This window comes from Danio rerio, chromosome 8 (assembly GCF_049306965.1).
Source record: "Danio rerio strain Tuebingen ecotype United States chromosome 8, GRCz12tu, whole genome shotgun sequence".
Taxonomy (NCBI): Eukaryota; Metazoa; Chordata; class Actinopteri; order Cypriniformes; family Danionidae; genus Danio; species Danio rerio.
Genome location: NC_133183.1, coordinates 29,622,696 through 29,644,945, shown reverse-complemented (window position 1 = coordinate 29,644,945; position 22,250 = coordinate 29,622,696). Strand labels below are relative to the sequence as shown.

The window sequence follows — 22,250 nt, the reverse complement described above, 5'->3', positions numbered from 1 at the left end:
GGCCAGAAAGTAATAATATATTTTAAAAATTGTTAAAATAAGTCTAGAGACTGTTGTGTACACCATGATTTTATAAAATTCACTTTAATGGTAATTAGTAGTGGCAAGGCCCCGGAAACAGTATTCCATACCTCACAACTTAACAAGCGGATATGTACTTACTAATAATTAATAATAATACAAATTTCTTACATTTATATAGCGCTTTTCTAGACACCCAAAGTGCTTAATGCAGTTTTGGGGGAAATCTTCTCATCCACCACCAGTGTGCAGCTTCCACTTGTTGACGCAACAGCAGCCATATTGCGTCAGACTGCACACCACATACCACGTAAATCCCTTCTCTTTTTGAAAGACATTGTGAAATTTTTATTGACCACAGAGAGTCAGGACCTCAACGTCTCAACCGAAAGCCGGCACTCACTGAGCAGTATAGTGTCCCCTTCACTATACTGGGGCATTAGGACCCACTCAGAGAGCAGGTTGAGCACCCCCTGCTGGCCTCACTTACACCACTTCACTTACACTAAAATTAATTGTTTATTACAGTGTATTATTGTTTAATTACATACGTTTTTACATTGTACTTATAATAGATTAAAATATCTGCATGTAACTATATCTGTAAATACATTCGTAATTACATTGTCGATCATCTCTTACACTTTAACCCACCCTTAAACCTACCCATACCACCAAACCAGTCCTTAAACCTACCCATATCCCACCCTAAGAGCATCAGACGCGTTCTGCAATGCATTATGAACACAGAAAGTACATTGTATTCATTTTTTTGATGCAAGTAGATAAGGTGACCTAATATAAAGTGAGACACAAAAAATAATAATAATAATATTCATGTTGTATGCAGATGTTTTGTCATCTGTGCATCTATCTTTGGATTTGTTTGAGTTTTTCTACCCTCATGTTGGTTTTTGATCTTTACATAACATAGTGAGGTAGACCTGCTCTGTGATAAAGATCTTCTAAATTATGAGGGCCATTTCAAATCACTAATACCAAATCAAGACTAATATTGGTTCCTTTGAACTCTTGGATCATTTTTTACAGCCTGTATCCTGCAATCACAAAGAGCTTCAATCATGGTGAATTTTACACTGAAACACACGCTGAACTGTGTGGGTGATGAATTCAGATTACAATCTGATGTTTGTGTGATGTCATTAAGTCGATTCATCAACAAGATAAAATTTGAAATGTTTTGTGGCCACTCAAAATATGGAAAGAAAATTTTTAAGTAAAATCTTCTTAATGTAATAAAATGGGCTGAGCATTGGCAACAAATATTACATCAACAACATAGGTATTTCTGGATATTTATTTGAATATCTTTGAGTTTCCCATTGATGAATATAAACCAAGAAACTCATTTTAAAAAGCTAGTTTAAACATTCAAATATGCCCTCAAGATCCTTCAAAGTATGCAAAGGCTAAAACAAGTGTGTATATATATATACACCTGTCTATATATATGTGCATTTTAGGAGCTTTTGAATTAGGGCGGTCTTTGTAATGCTATAGTGATGCAGCTGACTTTAAAATGAGGCCTTTGAAAGACAAGTCTCTGAAATCTCTCAGAAAGTAACTATCCCTCTTGGTGTGAACGGGCTTTTACTTTGTTTGGAAAGCCTACCAGTAATGGCTCACTCTGCACAGAAGCATACAAATATTTGTCCAATAAAAATTCCTTCTACTCGAGTCGTGCTATTTCAGAAGCTGTTTTTGAAAGTTCTGAGCCTCAGTATATACATTTTAATGAGAATGAATAATTCTTATGGAATAATTCTTAATATGGAGGCTTGTTCATGCCACATGATAAGAAAAAATGCATTTCTTATTGTTTCTTATTTTTTACTTTTTTGAATATTCATATTCCATAGTTTTCAAGATTTTCCAGATAATTTAACACAAGATCAATTTACTTAATTTCTCAGAAAATTTAGTCTAATTTGAAAAATTTGGAGTTAATATCTAAAAATTCCAACCCGAGCTCATTGTGGAAACGTAGCCCCGCGGACGTTTCTGCGGACCCCTATTTACGTCCCGGGAGGTACGTATTCGAGCATTTTTTTGTTTTCGCGAGTTCTCGCGCGAAAAGCCGCCGGATCGGAAAAAAAAAGCAAAAGCCCTCGTCTTCGATTTCGACCGCGTTTTTTGGATCCCGCCGCGTTCTCGCCCTTATTTTCCGGATTCCGTTTTTCGTCTTACCTGATTTCCGTAACCCGCTGTTCCCCGGACTCGATTCCGGTCGTCGTCCACCGCGGCCGGCTCCGGCTCCTCCTCCTCCTCCTCCTCCTCCGGGGCCTCCGCCGACGCAATGCTGTGAGCTAGGCGGACAAACTGATTGCGTCGGGAAAGCCCTCCACTCGGAGGCGAGCCGTCGGCCGGCGAGCGCGAAGAGGAGGGGCGGAGCGGCGCCACACCGCCCCGCAGCGTTCACTCGAAAAAAACCAAACCTTTACGTACCTCTGGCCACGTAAATCGCGGTCTCCAGAAACGTCCGCGGGGCTACGTTTTCAGAATGAGCTTGGGTTGAAAAATTCTAAGCATATATCTTTTAATTCTGTTTATTTTGACAATTCTCACTCTGAATTGTGGCATCATTTTTCAACCCATTTGTGCCCATTTATTTAAAAAAAATGGTTTCATGCATGCAGCCTTGTTAATAGTGTCCTATATGAACATGTTTTGCATTTATTTTCTCCAGGTTTTTGATTTTTTTGGATTTTAATGGATTTGAATATGCTGCAACTATAGTTGCCCATGGGTGAATATATTGTAAGAACCCTTCAATGTAAAATGTGAATTGGAGGAGAACATTTAGCATTCTAACTCAAAACAGAAGCTTTCGAGAAATCAATTATTAAACTCATTTATTATGCCTAAAATTAGAAAACCATTTGATATGAATTTCTAATTAGAATTTTACTCTGAGGATTTTGCGGTGTATCAAATTGTGCATCAAAAAAACTTTAAAGATATCAGTCAAATTGTAAATGTTTAGATGGGGAATTATGAAAGTAAAAATCATTAAACAAGATCAATAACCTTGATTTATTCATTCATTTTCTTTTCGACTTAGCCCCTTTTTCAATCTAGGGTCGCCACAGCGGAATGAACCATCAACTTATGTCCAGCATATGCTTTACGCAGTGGATGCCCTTCCAGATGCAACCCATTACTGGGAAACACCCATACACTCCCATTCATTCACATACATTACGGACATTTTAACCGGAGCACCCGGAGGAAACCTAAGTGAACACGGGGAGAACATGCAAACTCCACACAGAAATGCCAACTGACCCAGCAGAAGCTCAAACCAGCGACCTTCTTGCTATGAGGCGATTGTGCTACCCACTGAGCCACCATGTTGCCCAACCTTAATTTATTAACTTATTAAAACATTATACCCTAATTCCCTGTGATTCATGTACTACAATTGCCCCCCGGCAGCTATAGTCGTCGCTTGAACATTTGACAAAATATACAAAAAAACTATAGATCACTTGAAAGATTTGTTTTATTTGGATGAATCTAGAGACCTTCATGATTATGTTGACATACATTTTTGAAGAAAAAAAAATCATTTACATAACATGAAAATGGCCTTTATTTGGGAGGCCATTTTGCATACTGGAATAAGGGGTAGGAAGTTGAAGGCATCATGTGACAGGTAGCAAATCAACTCCTTTTTTTCTTTCTTAAAATCTTTTATTTGTATGTTTGCTTGTATGTCACTGAGAAATTAAACATTGATAACATGTAGAAAATTACTTATAAAAGGAAAATGGCAACTATGAACTTTGGCAAGTTGTTGGTGGGCTTAAATGGGTTACTGCCTTTTGGTTCAAATATGAACTCACAATTCTACACTGAGAGGGTAAGATGTTAAATTGCATTGCAAATGTTTATTACTGTATAAAATCAACTGTTCGTTCTCATATGCAAAAATAAATCACATTTACCTTCAGTGAAATCCACCTTACTCCAACCCAACACAAATGCTCACATACTGTACAGTCACACATACACTGTACATCTCCAAAAAAGTTCCAAGGTCTTATGTAATTCCATTTTTTTAATCTAGAAGCAAACAGCCATGCCAGCACACATATGTACTAAACACACACAGCACTTTCATTTACACTGGTGAATCCATCATGCAGTGATATTCTCCATGGTGTGCAGACTAGAGTTATGCTGAGATATGTGGGTTGGCTGCTTTAAGCCTGTTGTTAATGGTCGATAGATCACAGAGTTGTAAACATTTTTTTTCTGCTCTGGATCCCACTGCTCTGTTCACACAGACGTTTACCATCTATTAGTGCTGAAAAGAGACAAGAGAGAGTTACGTGGAAGAGGGATCAGTCACTGTCCCAGAAAGAGACTGAACTATGCAGGAGAAAGATCACGGCCGAAGAGAGGAGGATCAGCTAAAATCAGCCCAAAGAGAGGGATCACTGACAAACACATCAGTTCATGGAGAGATAACAATCAAATCATTTTCACTGAAATAAACTCAGAAACAGTTCATGTCTGTTAACAGCTTTCATCAAATTTTTGAGTGTAAGTCCATTCATTCATAGTCCCTTTATTCATCAAGGGTCACCACAACGGAATGAACCCCCAACTTATCCAGAATATGTTTTACAAAGCAGATGCCCTTCCAGCTGCAACCCAGTACTGGGAAACATCCATACACACTCAGTCACACACATACATTACGGACAATTTAGCTTATTCAATTCACCTATAGCGCATGTCTTTAAACTGTGGGGCAAACTGGAGCACCCGGAGGAAACCCACGCCAACATGGGAAGAACATGCAAATTTCACACAAAAATTCCAACTGTCAAAGGGACTCAAACCAGCGACCTTCTTGCTAACTACTGGGCCTCCTGGTCGCCAGTGTAAGTGAAGTGTCCAGATATTTTTTTCTTAGATCAGGGGCCCCTAAACCTGGTTCTGGATGGCTGGTGTCCTGAAAAGTTTAGCTTCAATTTGCTTCAACACACTTGCCCGCACACACTTTACTATGTGGTAAAGGAAGTTGTATTAATTATCATTGGAAAACCTGTAATGCTTACTTCTCTGACACTCATGTGAAGAAAGTCTTAGTTGATCACATACAGTAGCAGCTTCTGCCCTCCTTCCCTGCATACTGCCATAGAGGCCGTGTTAGCATTAGCTGTTATGCTTTTTAGGCCAATCTTTTCAGTCAAGCTTTCAATAGGCTTTGTTGTATCCGAAATCATCCCCTATAAGTCATTCAATATTTGCTATATTAATCTACAAATATACTCAATTTAAAGGAGTGAATAAAAACGACAAGTACAACGACAATTTCCTGAAGACAAAATCCAAAAAATAACACAACTGGAATAGCAACAGCAGTCACCATCGTCTGATCTTATATGAAGGGGTACAAATATAGAATTTGGATTGGGCCTTTATTTGAATTGTTCTGAGGTTGGGTTAGGATAGGATGATATTACAACCTCAAAATGTACACCAGTAGCAGCGTGTTTTGTCATACATATGTTTTGAAGGGTGGGTGTGACAATCTTACAAGGTAAGACAAATTGTCAGAACACAGAAACAGAGATTGGCCTAAAACAAAAAAACATAACAAACATAAAAAAGGTCAACTTACCATTAAACCAGTTCTGACTGATGGTCAGTTGACTGAGCCATCTCTTCTGGCAGCTCTTCACTTAGAGCTGTATTGAGATGAAGACATGGGAAGGTTAAGAGAAAGTGATTATCAGCTGGTTCCGGACAGTTGCCCATAAATTGTTGGACAACAAAATGTTTATTGCACTCAAATTTGACTTCAAAAACCTCTGGAAACCATTTATAAAAGGATTAATTCAAATAACAATCACTGGAAAAGGAGCAAGAGAGATGAGCTCAGATATATATCAACTATAATTCATTGTGCATGCAAAAAAGGGTCCGCTCAAGGACAGAAAACAGCTCAAATCACTGAAAGGGTTGTACACTCAATGGCAGGGATCAGATTATACTACTGCTACATAATTGTCATTCAGAATTTTATTGCCATTACTGACATATCAGCACAGTAATGGTGAATAGGATAAACTAAATAAGCGGTATAGGTGACTTGAATAAACGAAAAGCTGAGTCAATGAGTGTTTGCCAGTGGAAGAGGATCCACTGCATAAAAAAAACAAAAGCAAATGTCAGAGTAATTGGTGGTTCTTTTCTACTGTGGCGATGCCTGATAAATCAAGACCAAGCCAAGTGGGAAAGTGAGATATCTATATGGACAATGCCACTACCACTACACATAGTGATTTCGGCACTATTTGATCTGGTGTCTCCAAATTGATAGGTGGTACATGCTTACAGGACACTAAAGACAAAAGTCTCAAGAGCAACTCTAGAGGCAAGTTTACTTACACTGCTCTTCCTAACTGTTACACTTAACCCTTTAAGCACCATCCCCTTCCGAGTCACGGCACCAACATATCCCAGCCAGATCTACTTGTACCACTCCGGTTGGGACTCAAACTGCCATCTCGGGCATTGGATGTGGGCATGCAAACTAAGATGCTAAAGACACTCTCTAGTAATATTTGTTTGCGCGCCTGCTGAAGTTTCTACTAGCTGGCCTGAGTTGAAAGAGATTGGCTCTTTCATTGAATTTCTATCTATCATCCACTTATTTCACAATCATTAATATGGCTGTGCTCCATTTAGAAGAACTTATAATCAATTTGAAGGATTTACACTCCAGAATGAGAAGTTCAAATGGATTATGGGTGTAGAGGAGCAGAAAAACTATTCCTTAGAACAGTGGTTCTCAAAGTGGGGGTCGGGACCCCCCGAGGGGTCGCGGGGCAATGAAGGGGGGGTCGCCTGGTGATTTCCAAAAATCTAGTTATTTTTATTAAACCAAATGAATGAACATATTTTATCCATAACTATACTGAAAATAAAAATAGTCGTTTATAGTTACTATATACTATATAGTTACTATAGTAGCTTATAGTTATTAGTTCTATTGGATTGCGACCCCTGGGGTAATTACATTATATTAAAGGCAGCAATAGCGTCAGATGCATTTTGATTTTATAACATCAGGTTATACTTTCTGGGACATTTAAAGCACTGACACAAATTTAATTGGTGTGTCTGCATCATTGCATGCAAGGTTTCTGTATTTATAACCACCTCAGAGGATATTGGGGGTCGCGAGTCACTGGCATTGTTATTTTGGGGGTCGCGGGCTGAAAAGTTTGGGAACCCCTGCGTTAGAACACACCTTTACACTACTTGGATGTTCCGTGCAAAATTTTCACATGCACCATAAGAGACATAAAGGTAAAAAGAATCCATTACTAAAGTCACTCAATCCAAAGAGTCCATTGAGATGGTCAGGTTTGAAAGCTACAACATTTGGAAAGACAATTCCATTTGCTGTCATGGTTGACCTTCAGACATGAGTTTGGAATGCAATAATCAGAAGTGTAAGCTCAAGAAGAGTAAACAGTTCAGGCCACTATCACAGAGAAAAGCATCAGCACCAAAGTCAGAGTTACACAGAAGAAAGACCAGACAGACCCCCTCTTTGATCCATCATGGCTTTCTTGGGGAAGTGAAGTAGAAAACAGCTCTTAACCTTCTCATGACTTTCCTAGTTTTACAATCTGCAATATAGGCTCGCTCACACACAGACACCATAACCTGCCCATCACCACTTTGCATTCCTCAACAAACGCTCTTTTCCTCTTCTCTCCTCTCATCTCCCGCTTTCCCTCCTCCTTCCTGCTCTCTTTCCCAATACTCAGAGGAAGAATAGCTCGTAAACAGCGCTGTAAATAAAGGTAAAGCTTGTAAACAGAGATTATCAGTCCAAACAGTCTATAAAAATGGAGTCTTAAAGCATCAAAGTCTGAAAGAGATGGACATCTTTAAAATCCTAACATGACAGGAGACATACATCCTTCATTAAAGCATCTTGGTGTCCAACTTTTTTTCTATTCCCCATGATGGTTAATGACCCTCACACTTCAAAAAATTACTCTATTGGAATTAAGAACTTACTTTGAACCAGACCATGAAAAACACAAATTACAGCAAGAAGTATTTCTGCAGCCATGTGGAATATTATTCTACTGAAGGGAATGTAAAGAGAACATAATCTTTAAAAACAGTTTTGGATATAGATTTGTTCTTGATACAAATTTTATGTTAAAATAGCAAGTAACATGATGGATTTAAAAAAGCGCGAAGCCAAACAAAGCTCTCGCCATTCAAAGTCCATTTAAAACTGAGTTTCTCAAATAGAAAGAGGCTACAAATGCAGTTGCATATAACCACAAATTCAGTTCTTCCCTACACACACAATCAGACATGGACCACAGCACACTTGGCCTTGTCTGACATGCACACAGTAGTAAGACAACGGCTTATATGGCTGGAGAATTTCTCCACAGGTGGAGATAAGGGTATAACGATGGCGTGTTGGCCCAGCAGGGTGCACTCATCCTGGGGAGGGCAGGCAGCTGAAGTGGGGCTCTCCAGTCTGTCTGGGTCATAAGAGGAAAAAGCAGGAACTGATAAGAACCTCAAGCAGCCTCTTTACCACAGACAGACACACTCTTAACATCTATCCAGCCATATCGTCTTTATCACAGTGAGAGGCAGAGAGAGCATGCAGGGGGTAGAGAATAAATTAGGCTACAACACATACTCTCATCTCCCCATTTTAACTGCTTGGATTTTAATTGTACACTTGTTCACTATACAGTAGGTGAGAGTTCAAAGTGACTATTACCGCCGCGTCATATACCGCCGCCGTTTGAAATAGGAGCCGCTTTGTTTTTAGTGTATGACCGCAGTTTGTGAATGAGCCGCCAGGGGGCGCAAAGGGACGGGATGCGAACCGACAGAAATAGCCCACACAGCAGCCTTAAATATGCTATTGTGCTTGTAAATGAGATTAAACAATAAGTCAACGCCTTATAATTCCTTTATTAATCATTTAAAATTTGTTAACACGATTTATTGTTATTCTAAACTTTTTAAGTGCAAAGAGGATTCTTTTTGAAAAATAGAATTGAAGAAGTTAAAGACAACTAATATGAAAGCACAAACATTCAGTACAAATATTCTAAGTATGCCTAAATTAAAAAATTAAAGCAGTCTTTTAGCCTAAATGTAAAGAGATTTTCAGTGTTTGCTATTTTGGTAGGACTAACACAAGACCTTTTCATTTATGTTTTAATTTACCTTTTTATTTACATTTTCGTCATTGAATATATTACACTATTTAATTTTATGTCACAATTATTGTACATAATAATAAACGAATAATGAAAAATAATAAAAATAGGCCTTATGTATTTAAGGACATGTGGTGAAACACTAAGAAATGGTCAGGCGCATGGTCTAAAGAGCTTAAGTTGAATACTGCTTCATGAAATAATTTTGCCCCAGGACATATCTCGCAGGTTTATTTTTAATAATTTTCAGTTATTTTTTTTTTGTTTCAAAACAACAATGTTCTCTTTAAAGTTCTCTTTAAAGTATAACTGTTGTTTTGTTTTTTTTACTTAATGGCCCAGTATGTTTAGTATTTTAATTTCAATTTCAGTCACCTTGCATATGCATTTGAAATATAATGCGCGCATAACCGCGGAAAGAAAAAAAAAACTGTCAAAGGTTAGAGCTAATTCATCAAAATTAGCTATATTAAAATACAGCATGTAAGTTAATACAGGCAGAGTGTGAACAAACTCAAGGCTTAGATATGCGCTTGCCTTTTAATGCATTTAAAAAGATTTGCGGCCGTTTTATAGGCTACAGGCGACTATGGTGTATAATGTTTCTTTTATTATTTTTTATTTTGTATGGTAAAGAACAATGCACTGTATGTTATTAATATAAACTTAGGTTAAAATTTACTATTGATAAACGTGACCTACCTCAATCAGATCACTTAAAGTATAATAAAATAATGTTAACGTCAATGTTCTTCTTTAAAGTAAAATTGTTGTTTTGTTTTTTTACTTAATGGATCAGTATGTTTTGTATTTTAATTTTTTTATATATATATATATATTTTTTTTTTTTTAACTTTAAAACTTTAAAACAGATTGCTATTTTTCTAATGACATATGATTTAATAAATTTGTATTTTAAAAATTTCTCTTGTTTGAATTTTTTAACTGCACTTTTAAGGAAATATTTTAGTAGCCTACATCAAAAAGTGTGGTTATAATGACATCTGACTGGCTAATCCAGCAAAAAAGTCACTAAAATGTAGTATTTAAATCTCATAGTTAAATGGAAACTGAGGCGTATAACTGCAAAAAGGTCCACTTGAGAAAAAAAGAACCATCCCTTTCACCAGGCTGGCAACGGGCCTCATGTGTGCGCATGAGTCGATATGTTGCCTTTTTATAGTCTACATGCTACTATGATGTATAATAATGTTGTTATTGTTGTTTTGTCTGGTAACCTTAGGCTAAAACTTATAATTCATAAACGTGTTAGAAATAAAGCATGAAAAACACGTTAAAAACTATTTCTTTTGCGTATAATCGGGAAAAAAGTCATACAGTTGGTTAAGAGGATATATTTATTCTGAGGAAAAAAAGCAAATAGAAATACAAAAATAACTGAATGTTTTCTTTTAAGTTGTCTCTAATACTGAAGACGTCGGTGGGCGCTAACAGAGGTTCGTGTGGACCGTAGAAATTCCTTCACTCTGTCCTTTATGCGTTTGCTGTGAGCGCTGGTCAGGTATATATATATAAATAAACTTCACAGCCACAAATATAAATAACACAACTTGTACTAAAACTGGGCGAGGATTTGAAAGAATACGATGCTTGTTATATAATTTAAAATGTTTTTCCTCTTGTCCTATTTCTGCATACAAATTTTTTCACTCGCCACTCTGCCAGGAACTTCGTCGCTGGAGAGCACCGTCAACGATCTCAATCTTATGGCTCATTCTTCACGAATATAGAATTAAAATAATGGCGCGTTAGGTTTATTGTGCATCCCGCGGGCGCAACCAACAAGGGTTGTGCATTTTAGTTTAACTTTTTGAGCGTTATAAGCAGTTCGGTGTTAGTTTTTATATAAATATATCAAGCCGAAACTAAACAGCGCATTCTCTCCGCCTCCTCGTTCATAACCAGCTGGACACGCTACTGAAGCAAGCAGGAGAGATAGCCTACTCCGTCATTCATAATCTTAGCTGATGTATCCGAGTCGAAAGAATATATTAAAGAGGAATGTTCTTTTAACAGTCCCGATACATTTAATCTTTTTATTTTATTTTATTTTTTACTTTTTTTCCTGTAATTTCTCTTCATCAAATTATTTTTTAAGCTGCTTGATTATGTTAAAACAGAAAGCAGAGCCCGTCAATTGAGAGCGATGCATGTCATGTGTTGCATAATTGCCTTTTTTCCTGTGCGTGCGTGATCAATTTCTGATCCTTTTTTGCTTGGGCTCTCACACACAACCTTTATGTCTGCTGTGTCTTTAATATGGTGTGTAGATTATTATGCGTTATTGAAACATCAAGGGGGACGCAGCAAAGTAACTTATAAATTAAAATTGGATTATTTTATGCAACAGCCTTACATTTAAAAACGGAAATATAAGGGCGATTATAAGCAAAAAGACCTCAAGGCTAGATGTTTTCTTTCCTTTTTTTATTTATTTGTTTATTTTGGCGCATGTGTGTGATAGGAAAGCTAGTGTAATTAGGCAAGCCATCTTTCCCAGACTCGGGGCAAATTCCGCCTTTCCTTTCACTCCGTTCCGAAGCCCCAGCTGGCCCTCCTGCCATCCACTGCGTAAAACATATGCTGGATAAGTTGACGGTTCATTCCGCTGTGGCGATCACAGACTAATAAAGGGACTAAACCGAAAAGAAAATGAACGAACGAATGAATGAATAAATTAATAATAATAAAATAAAAATAAGGTAATAATCATTAAACACAAATGCCGCGTAAGCGGCCTTTTTACTTTTAGAGATGGTACATTTGAATTGCCTCTTCCCACTTCCCCCACCTCAAAATTGAAAGTTGCAAAGAGAACTATAGCTCATTTACACCTTGATGTAGCCTCAATAGCAAAGAGCATAGCCCATTTACATCTCAACACAGAGCAAGTTTAGCGGAAGAATGTCAAATCAGAATCATGCAGATGAAGCACACCAGCTACTACTTTCATGAAACTATTAAATGTGTATTGTCATAAATTTGCTTATTTGCAGCAGCTGTTTTTCGCGCAACAGAATTGCGGCGTTGGGAAGCCGTCAATGAATAAAAACAGGGTCAATAGTAAAATCGGCTTTGCATTGTATCCCTATTACCTATATCAGTGCATTGAAGGCCTTTTATGGTGTCATCACGATAGAATAGCCTAAGTTATATTGAAATAATTTAAAGAACAAAGTTATAAAAACTCACATTACATAAATAAACAATTAAAAATATGTTTAGGTTGTCTTTATTTAATTGCCCTCGTGATGATGGTGTGCTTTATCATTATGTGCGTTTTACTTATAACGTGATTCAAATGATGGATCTGCGACAGAGAAACTAGGGGTTTTGGGAAACATGCATCACTATATCCTTTTTTTCCCCAAACTGTGCATAGTTCAGCCTCAAGTTACTGTAGCCTACGTCTTTTTTTGGGAAAGCGCCCCATGTCCGCTAGTGCCGCGCGCCTCTTTCTCTGGGCAAAAGGGAGTTGATTTTTTAAATATTAAATATAGAACAAATATTTTAGCACATCGAAAGTAATTAAATTACCTGTCTTTTGATTAAAACCTTTATGCAAAAAGATCAGAAAAAAAGGCAATATATGCGACATGACATCGCTCTCATGCCACGATTTGAGGATAAATTCGCTTTTAGGTGCTGCTTTGAATAAAATAAAACTATTAAAAAGCACATTAAAGACACTCATAAAATAAAACATTAATAAAGGAGTATCTTATGAAAAAACAGCAATTGACGGGCTCTGCTTTCGGTTTTAAAAGAATCAAGCAGCTTTAAAAATATAATTTGCTGAAGAGAAATGACAGGGGAAAAAAGATTAAACATATCGGGACTGTCAAAAGAACTTTCCTCTTTGATATATTCTTTCGACTCCGACACATCAGCTAAGATTATGAACGACGGAGTGTCTCTCCTGCTTCAGTAGCGTGTCCCGCTGGTTATAAACGAGGAGGCGGAGAGAATGCGCTGCTTAGTTTCGGCTCGATATATTTAATTAAAAACTAACACCGAACTGCTTATAACGCTCAAAAAAGTTAAACTAAAATGCACAACTCTTGTTGGTTGCACCTGCGGGAAGCACAATGAACCTAACGCGCCATTATTTTAATTCTATATTCGTGAAGAGTGAGCCACCCGCATATGCTAAGTCAGTCCTGTTGGTTGGGACTCTCTGCTTTATAACTTATTAGTTTATTACAACAATCACACTTAGCTTTGCCATCGTTCTTCACCACATATAGCCACTCAACACATCTTGCGGTCCATCTTTAATGTTTAGATTATTGAAGGTGCTATTGATGTTTTGAGAAAAAAAATGAATAGTACTGAATCTAAATTATTAAAAATAAACTTGCGGGACTTCGTTTATGTCCTGCGGCAACATTATTTTTATTACACTTTAAGTGATCTGCTTGAGGTAAGTCACGTTTATCAATGGTAAGTTTTAGCCTAAGTTTACATCAATAACATAATGTGCATTGTCCTTTACCATACAAAAAAAGTAAAAAAAAAACATTTATTTATATTTTAAATGCATTAAAAAGCAAGCGCATATCTTAGCCTTGAGTTTGTTCATACTCTGCCTGTATTAACATAAATGCTTTATTTTAATATAGCTAATTTTGATTAGCTTTAACTGACAGCCTTTTCTTCTTTTTCCGCGGTTATGCGGCATTATATTTCACACGCATATGCAAGGTGACTGAATATGAAATTAAAATACAAAACTTACTGAGCCATTAAGTAAAAAAACAAAACAAAACAGTTATACTTTAAAGCAGAACATTGACGTTTTGAAACAAAAAAACGGAACTGAAACTAAATTATTAAACCTACCAGACTTAATTTATGTCCTATTTTCATTATTTATTTATTTTCATTATTCGTTTATTATTATGTACTGAAACATAAAACGAGATAGTAAAATATAATCAACAACGAAAATGTAAATAAAAACGTAAATTAAAAACATAAATGAAAATATCTTGTCTTAGTCCTATCAAAATAGCAAACTACATCTCTCTATATTTAGACTAAAAGACTGCTTTATTTATTTATTTATTTATTTAAGACTACTTATTTGTACTGAATGTTTATGCTTTCACTTTAGTTGTCTTTCATTTCTTCAATTCTATTTTCCAAAACGAATCCTCTTTGCACTTAAAAAGTTTACAATAAACCAGGTTAACAAATTTTAAATGTAAGTTGAGGTGATCGCAAGTTCACAACTGTGAGGTGATGTGCTCTACCGGCAGGATAATCTATATTATTTTGCTGTTTTTCATATGCGCACGTTTAAGATTTGAGATAATAACATTGCCATGATAGTCAAAGAAATCAAAACATTATTTTCACCCCAACGCAATTTAATCGGGCACTGAAGGCTAATAACTTAATTCTTATATTTGCTTTTTTACTTCTCACCATGTATCTATTCTACAGCATTCAGTATAGTGTAAGAGCATGTCTATTACCAGAAAAACTAAATTAAAATTATATTTTAATTGAACACATCACATCACACACAGTAAGCTACGCCTACAGAACAGTCTGTTTAGCATTGTGAAAAGGCAAAGCTGAATATCTGTGGTTAAAGTGCCACCCAGCGGTCAAATGCTGCTGGCGCATCAAGTACCGCCGTCGCCGCGGTATGAATGGCGGCACAAGGAACACATTGAAGTAGTAACATCTGTACAATCTTAATGTGCAAAATCAATCAGTGCGATTTAATTTGATTATGTAGATAGTGTTTGATAGCAATACATTACCTATACCCAAGGGGTTAAAGTTAAATAAAACCTTAACAGTTGAAATAAAATATTGCATATTTTGAAGGAACAAAATTCCCTATAGACAGGGTATCCGCAGGGTCTTTTAAAATTTTAGGCCTAAAAAAGTCTCAAATTGACAAAAAAAATTGTCTCGCAGGTCTAAAATCATTTTAAATGGGTCTAAATTTTTCGTTGTTCATGTAAAGCTATCCAATCAATCCAACACACATCCAATCACCAACAAATACACCTCAATAAAACATTTGTAACAGTCTGTTGTGCATACATTTAGTTTATAAAGAGTTTTTTATGTTGTTAATTAAAAATAGATATATAACTAGGGTATGCTTGTTTCCACACGTTATTTAAAATATGTGGCTTAGAAATAACTAATTAGTATTATAGGCAAATCATATTAGATATGGCAAGTACATTTTTTTTCCCTTATGGGCTATTAAAGAAATAAAACTCTGAAATTTAATTCTTCATGGTGTTTAAAAGTCTTAAATTTGACTTTGTGAAACCAGCAGAAACTCTGCTAGATGAGAAATGAAAATAATGTGAATGAAAGGACCTTGATACAGTGAATGCCAATTTAAAGACTGATGCTGGTTCTGATTATGAGACTGTATAAACACCCATAAACATTATTTTGTCTATTCCTCTTCGTCTTATTTTTATCTGCATTAAATTCATAATGAAGTTAAATCTAAATAAGGTCTATTCTTTCACAAATTACAAGAATAAATAGCACTTTAAAACCATAGACAAATTGAAACAAATCTAGAATATCAGGCGTACTGTATGTGGAAGACTTAAAGAATATCAATCAGTATTATAGCGCCACTCAGTGGCTGAATTCAGAAAGGACAACAGACCTCTGCCAAAATTTTATCAGTGGTTTATGCAGTTTATTAACTAGCACTGACCCTTAACTTACCCACCTAAATTTACAGTCGAAAGTAGAAAATGGTTTCAAATAGAATTTAAAGCACATTTACTGTAGGCTCAGAACCCATGCAGACTCTTTTCACAAGAAACGATCATCAGCTTCTTAAATCCTTTAAAGTTTTTAATATTTAGATTTTTAAAGTATGTATATTTACAGTTAAAGTAGGAATTATTAGCCACCTGTTTATTTTTTTCACCAATTTCTGTTTAACAGAATTATTTTTTTTTTGCACGTCTAATCATAATAGTTTTAATAACTCATTTCTAATAACTGATTTATTTTATATTAGCCATGATAAAAGTAAATAATATTTTACTAGAACATTTTTTAAACAGTTCTATACAGCCTAAATTGACATTTAAAGGCTTAACTAGGTTTATTAGGTCAACTACGCAAGTTAGGCTAATTAGACAAGTTATTGTATAATGATGGTTTGTTCTGTAGACTATCAGAAAAAAAAATCAGGCTTAAGAGGCTAATAATATTAACCTTGATTCTACCTGAAATAAAACAAATAAGACTTTCGCCAGAAGAAAAAACATCAGACACATTGTGAAAATTTCCTTGCTCTGTTAAACATAATTTCTTATATATATATATATATATATATATATATATATATATATATATATATATATATATATATATATATATATTAAATAAAATTAAAAGGGGGCTAATATTTCTGACTGTGTATGTATTACATAATTTTGCATCAATTTCCGCTTGTGTGAGGTGTTTGTAATGCAGCGTCTATGGGGGCAGGACAGTAAATTTGACGCTATTCTCTCCTCTGGCTGCCGTTATCAGTCTCCCATTATTAATTTTTTTAATCTTTTCTGAAAGTCTAGAATAGATAACACCATTGTGGACTTTTTCTTTTATTATTTCAGCAAATGGGATTGTAAAACTTAAATAGCCTATTTGTTGTACTCACCCATTCACTGCGCTCTAAGTTTATGATGACTTTCGCTACTGAGAAATTCGGAAATGTAAAAAGAGTCAAGTCACAGTTGTCATGTTCCAAAGATTCGTTTCTGATTTTAAACATTCGATTCGGGCTCTTATAACTTTCCTCTCTCAAGCTCAGTGTCTTGGCCGTCGAGTGGGGAGTCATATGCTTCATTGCGGCGTGTCTAGTTCTTTGCGGGTTTTTGCGTTCAAAACACTGCTCCGTTGAGCTGCCCGGTTTACCCTCTGAACTTCGTGGGACGAGGTGTCCGTGTGTGCTTTCGAAGTGTCTAGTACTTTCACAGAAACACAGAACACCGGGATCGACAAATGCAGACAACCCACCTCCCCGGGAAGCTCCATTGGATTATACTATCGGAAATCAGGTGCTGCATCAAAATGGGATATATGCACACCGACATTTAATTTTCACTTAGCCAGCCTGATCGCTTCCGGTGAACTGCCGTGCCTTTACAAAATAGCTGAGTTTAAGAGCTTTCTTTGAAGATCTGTGATCTTCACTGTCTGATTGATTACAATATAAAGTGCTTCTGGACATAAAGTACTGCATTAAATTAAACTGTTTCACTTTAAAACATGGAAGTGTTTTTTACCACAGTATTTTCAATGTCTCTGCGCTAGCCTGCTACTGATGGCACTTGCGTTTAAACGGACGTCTCGTTTTTTGCTTGAACAACTAAATGAATGCTTAAGTCTATTTAACTAATTGTATTTCAATTACATTGCAACATCAATGCTATAAAAGGAACCTTATGAAATTAAACGTTTTTTAATTCAATGTTTTTAATTCAATTTCTATACAATAAATCAAAAAGCTGGTTTATGAGGAAAACAGACAAACAAAGGGTGTAAAACTTGTTACAGTATTAATCTATTTGTTAGTTCAAGCTCTTTAAAAAAAAAATTAAAAAACAGAGACAACCTTTTACTTTATTTATTAATTCATTCATTTTTTTTCGGCTTAGCCCCTTTATTAATCAGGGATTGCCACAGCGGAATCAACCGACAACTTATCCAGCATATGTCATTATGCAGCGGATGCCCTTCCAGCAGCAACCCAGCACTGGGAAATACCCATACACTTTCATTCACACACATTCACTACGGCCAATTTCATGTTTTCAATTCTCCTATAGAGCATGCATTTGGAGTTGTGGGGGAAACCAGAGCACCCAGAGGAAACCCACGCAAACAAGGGGAGAACATGCAAACTCTGCAGACCTTCTTGCTGTTTGGTGACAGACAGCGCTACCCACTGTGTCGAAACGACTTGTTAATTGCTGAAATTAACATTAACAAAGGGTAATAAATATTGTGTAAACTCTCAGATTTGGTTAAAATTGATAAATAACTAATAAATGGTTTCAAACTATTTAAATCTAAAAGTGATTAAAATATTAAAATGGGTTTCCTCAAATATCCTGTTTAGTTCTGAAGACTGCAGGATTCCTGGCATTAGTTTGAGAGCATGAATTAAAATCATACATTTGGTCGGTTATTTTATATTATGTGAATTCGAGTTATTTGTGTGTGTGTGTGTGTGTGTGTGTGTGTGTGTGTGTGTGTGTGTGTGTGTGTGTGTGTGTGTGTGTGTGTTCTTCATGTGGATTTACAGTACATGATGCTGCCAAATAGTCAGACCATATATATCTGAGGGAAATGTGCATAAAACACAAACATATATATGTATGTACATATATGTATGTGTCCATTGTACAATTGCTAACACCACAAATCCCCACCCCGCAGGTTCTCAACTTTGTTGCTCAGTCTCTTATAAATCACTCGAGAAACTGGGACACTCCTCAGTAGCCTACAAATCATGGTTTCATCTAAAACTCTCTTTAAAACTAATTTAAAGAAAGAAAAATAAACACACATTCCTAAACTCCCACCTACACCATTTTTACATTTTTGGGGTGAACTTTGCCAACACTTGGTCAGGAACCATCTCAGCTTGCATCATAAAGGTTGCATCCAGATACTATAGCTTTTTTCCAGAGCCATTTCAGATTTTTTAACAACTGTACATTTTTAAAGAGCCATTGGGGGTGTGTATATAACAAAACCTTTATTTAATAATAAATAAAAAAACTTTATTTATGTTCTTGTACAGCTAAAATAAATAAATAAATAAAAATAAATAAATAAATAACTCATCACAATGTATGAACAAAGAAAATTTGTAGATTTTTTTTTTCTTTTTGCCATCGCCACTAATAAATGTTGTTTGATTTTTCACATGCGAGGTTACCATAGAAATGTAAGTTGCTTGCCCTTTGATGTCACGATTTAAGCAATTAAGAGCAGAATCACTTTGATTGAACGTGATTCTAAGCTCTTTAATTTTCATTGGTTAAAATGTATTTTATTGTAAACTGAGTTCTTATTCGTTTTGCAGTAGAAAATAAAATAAAAAGGGAATTGTTATTGTATTTCCAATAGGAAACTGACTTTCTGATGACAGTTATAATTTTTTTAAACTTTAAAATATTATTGAAGAGAGACAGCTGGAGAGCCACATACCTATTTTTGGTCAAAGAGTCACATGAGGTTCCCGAGCCTGCTTCTAACCTACAGAGAGCGCACTTGCCGCTCCGAGCACTTATTATTAGAACATTATAAATCATAATGATGCGGGGTTTTTGCATGTAAACTTTTTTATTTTTGACCACTAGTGCTTTGTACATGATCGACATGATTCTCTTTTACCAACAGATGTAAACGAAGTGTTTACCTTGTTGCGTTTTCAATGTAGAGGGATTTTACAGCGTTCGACCTTAGGTTTCGTTTCCTCCCTTCCTTTCACTTCCGACGAAACATCTGCGCTTCTTTCAAATAGTGTTGCTCATAGCTGTCCACATATCTGTAGGCTACATCACCACAAAACAACGCTTTCAAAGAACCATGAGCAGAAAATACAGGAAAAAACTCTCTAGAGATGATATTCGCGCCGTTGGCTTTGACTTTATAGAATTTCTGGATGACAGAGAGACGAGATCCACTACAGATAGAAACACTCTCAAGGAGATCTACAATGAGCAATTCCGAGACAGGTAAACAGCTGTTATTATTATTATTAATAATAATAATAATAATAATAATAATAATAACGTGATGTGAATGCATGTTAAATAGAACACTATGGTATTTACAAGAAAATAATAGTTTAAACAGATTATGACGAGTTCAGATGCAAAAAACTAAATGCTAATTTTCTCCTAAAATGAGCACTATTCTCAGCTTTCTACATCCGTCTTTAGTTTTTTCACTTTAAAGTTAATTAAAATAACATATTCATCACTTTAAAGGTAAAATTACTGATCAAGAGAAGTAAATGCTAATTTTAAAAGAAAATGTCAACTTTTTTGGTTTTTGCATCTAAACTCTTCATAATATAACTATAAACTCAAATATTTAATTATGTAAATTTACATTTTCAATAAAACGACAAAAGTTTGTGTGATAAAAAAAAATGGAAATTAATAGAGGATACAGATTTTATGATTTATTGTGAAACAACTTAGTTCTGTTTCTCTTTTTCTTTTTTTTTTTTTTTCTTTTTTTTGTCAACAGGGATGGAGTCAGAGATCCAAACTTCTCTTCAGTTCTCTTTGCTTTGACACGTTCCAGCAGAACTCGAGTCACCAGATCAGAAGTTTTCTTTGACAAAAAAGTAGGAAATTTTTATTTACACCTGGCTGACAGTCTGCATTGTATTGTTGAGGCCTATTCAGTATGTTTTCTGCATTGTCAGGGTGAATCTGCATGTGGGCTTTGGTAAAATGGAGTATATGTGGCACACACCCATAAACACGTAGTCTGGACTTGATTGCTGTTAGGGGTTTATAAAGTTGTTTAATTGTATTTAATTATAAGATTACTGAAATATTTTTTGCAATAATACTGTAAGGTTTATGGCTTATGCATAGAAACGAATGTGAACATCGAAGAGTATACTTTCATTTTCATTATACTGAAACCGTGAATCTGATTAAATTGGTGCTTTCTTGAGCTAATGATACTCATTTTATCAGATGGACATTGACACTGAAGTGTCAGTACTGACCCTTGACATGCAGCAGTTATGCAACTGTTTGAGTTGTCAGGTTCTTGCATTGCTTGTTTGGTGATTAATCTTTCAGGTTATTAATCCCACAGCTTACTATAAATTCATACCTGCATTGCTTTGTGTGACATCAAATTAATTTAGTCTTTATGGCTGTGATGTCTCAATTTCATAATAACATGATTTCAGATTTTTATGTATTAATTCCATGATAACTGTCATGTGCTACGATGCACTGTATTGAAATCAGTGTTGTAAAGTAACAAAGTACAAATACTCAAACTACTGTAATTGAGTAGTTTTTCTCAGGAATTGTAATTTACTTAGTAGTTTTAAAATGTGTACTTTTACTTTCCCTTAAGTACATTTTTAATGGAGTATTGGTACTTTTACTTCACCACTTTTCTTCAACCTGCAGTCAGTACATTATTTTTTCTTGTCTATGGGGATTAGAAAAGTCCAACCTAAAATCAACCAAATATCAACGTCTAATGATGCTACAGCTTAATTTTATGTGCATGTTACCATTATGACATCTATCAGATGTTGGATTTTAGTTGTACAAGTACCTGAAAAATAATTGTCAGTATTTGACATCAATATGACATTGTTTAAGATGTTAGCTTGACATTGGATTTTGGTCACTTTCTTAGACAACCTAATATCAGCCAAATATCAACATCATTTGACATGGTTATTAGACATCAAAATAACATTGTCTTTAGACACTGGCTAGACATTGAACACAACCTAAATCTAACCTTATGATGTGTGCCTGCTGAGCAATAACTTTTAAAAGTATGGTTTTTCATAACTCTTTCCACCACTGAATGTAACATTCAAGGTAATATTTTTTTCTATGGATAAGGCAGTGGTAGAGATGAGAGGAGTAAACCAAGATTACTCAAAACATCCTTTATCTCGGAACTTTTCTGGCTGTCTACTGAATGTTTATAGTATGTTGGAAAATTCTCCCATCTGTCATTTCAGACAAGGTCATCAGGGCCTCTGGAAAAAAGGATTCAAACCTATTGCTTTCAATAAAGAGACACAGTATAAGAGAAAGACATAACATCCATGCAGTTATTTAGAAAATAAGAATATAATGAAGATTAGGTGTGTTTAAGTATTGTGGGAAATAAAATGTCATAAGGTCAAATATGAGACATAACACATTTGTACAG

General features: G+C 35.5%; 1 protein-coding gene across 2 annotated transcripts in view; it reads left to right on the top strand.

The window, feature by feature from the left end:
- The window catches only part of mov10b.1 (Mov10 RNA helicase b, tandem duplicate 1), a 391,861-nt gene that overhangs the window by 343,858 nt on the left and 25,753 nt on the right, over positions 1-22,250 (top strand). The window contains exons 1-2 of one of the 2 annotated variants that reach the window (NM_001044342.2): positions 19,879-20,053; positions 20,574-20,673. The exons of the other annotated variant lie outside the window; for it this stretch is intronic. Of the exons in view, the coding sequence (NP_001037807.2) occupies positions 19,905-20,053; positions 20,574-20,673 (249 nt within the window). The 5' untranslated portion in view covers positions 19,879-19,904. Of the gene's footprint in view, positions 1-19,878; positions 20,054-20,573; positions 20,674-22,250 lie in introns of those variants that run through there. 2 annotated transcript variants of the gene reach the window in all.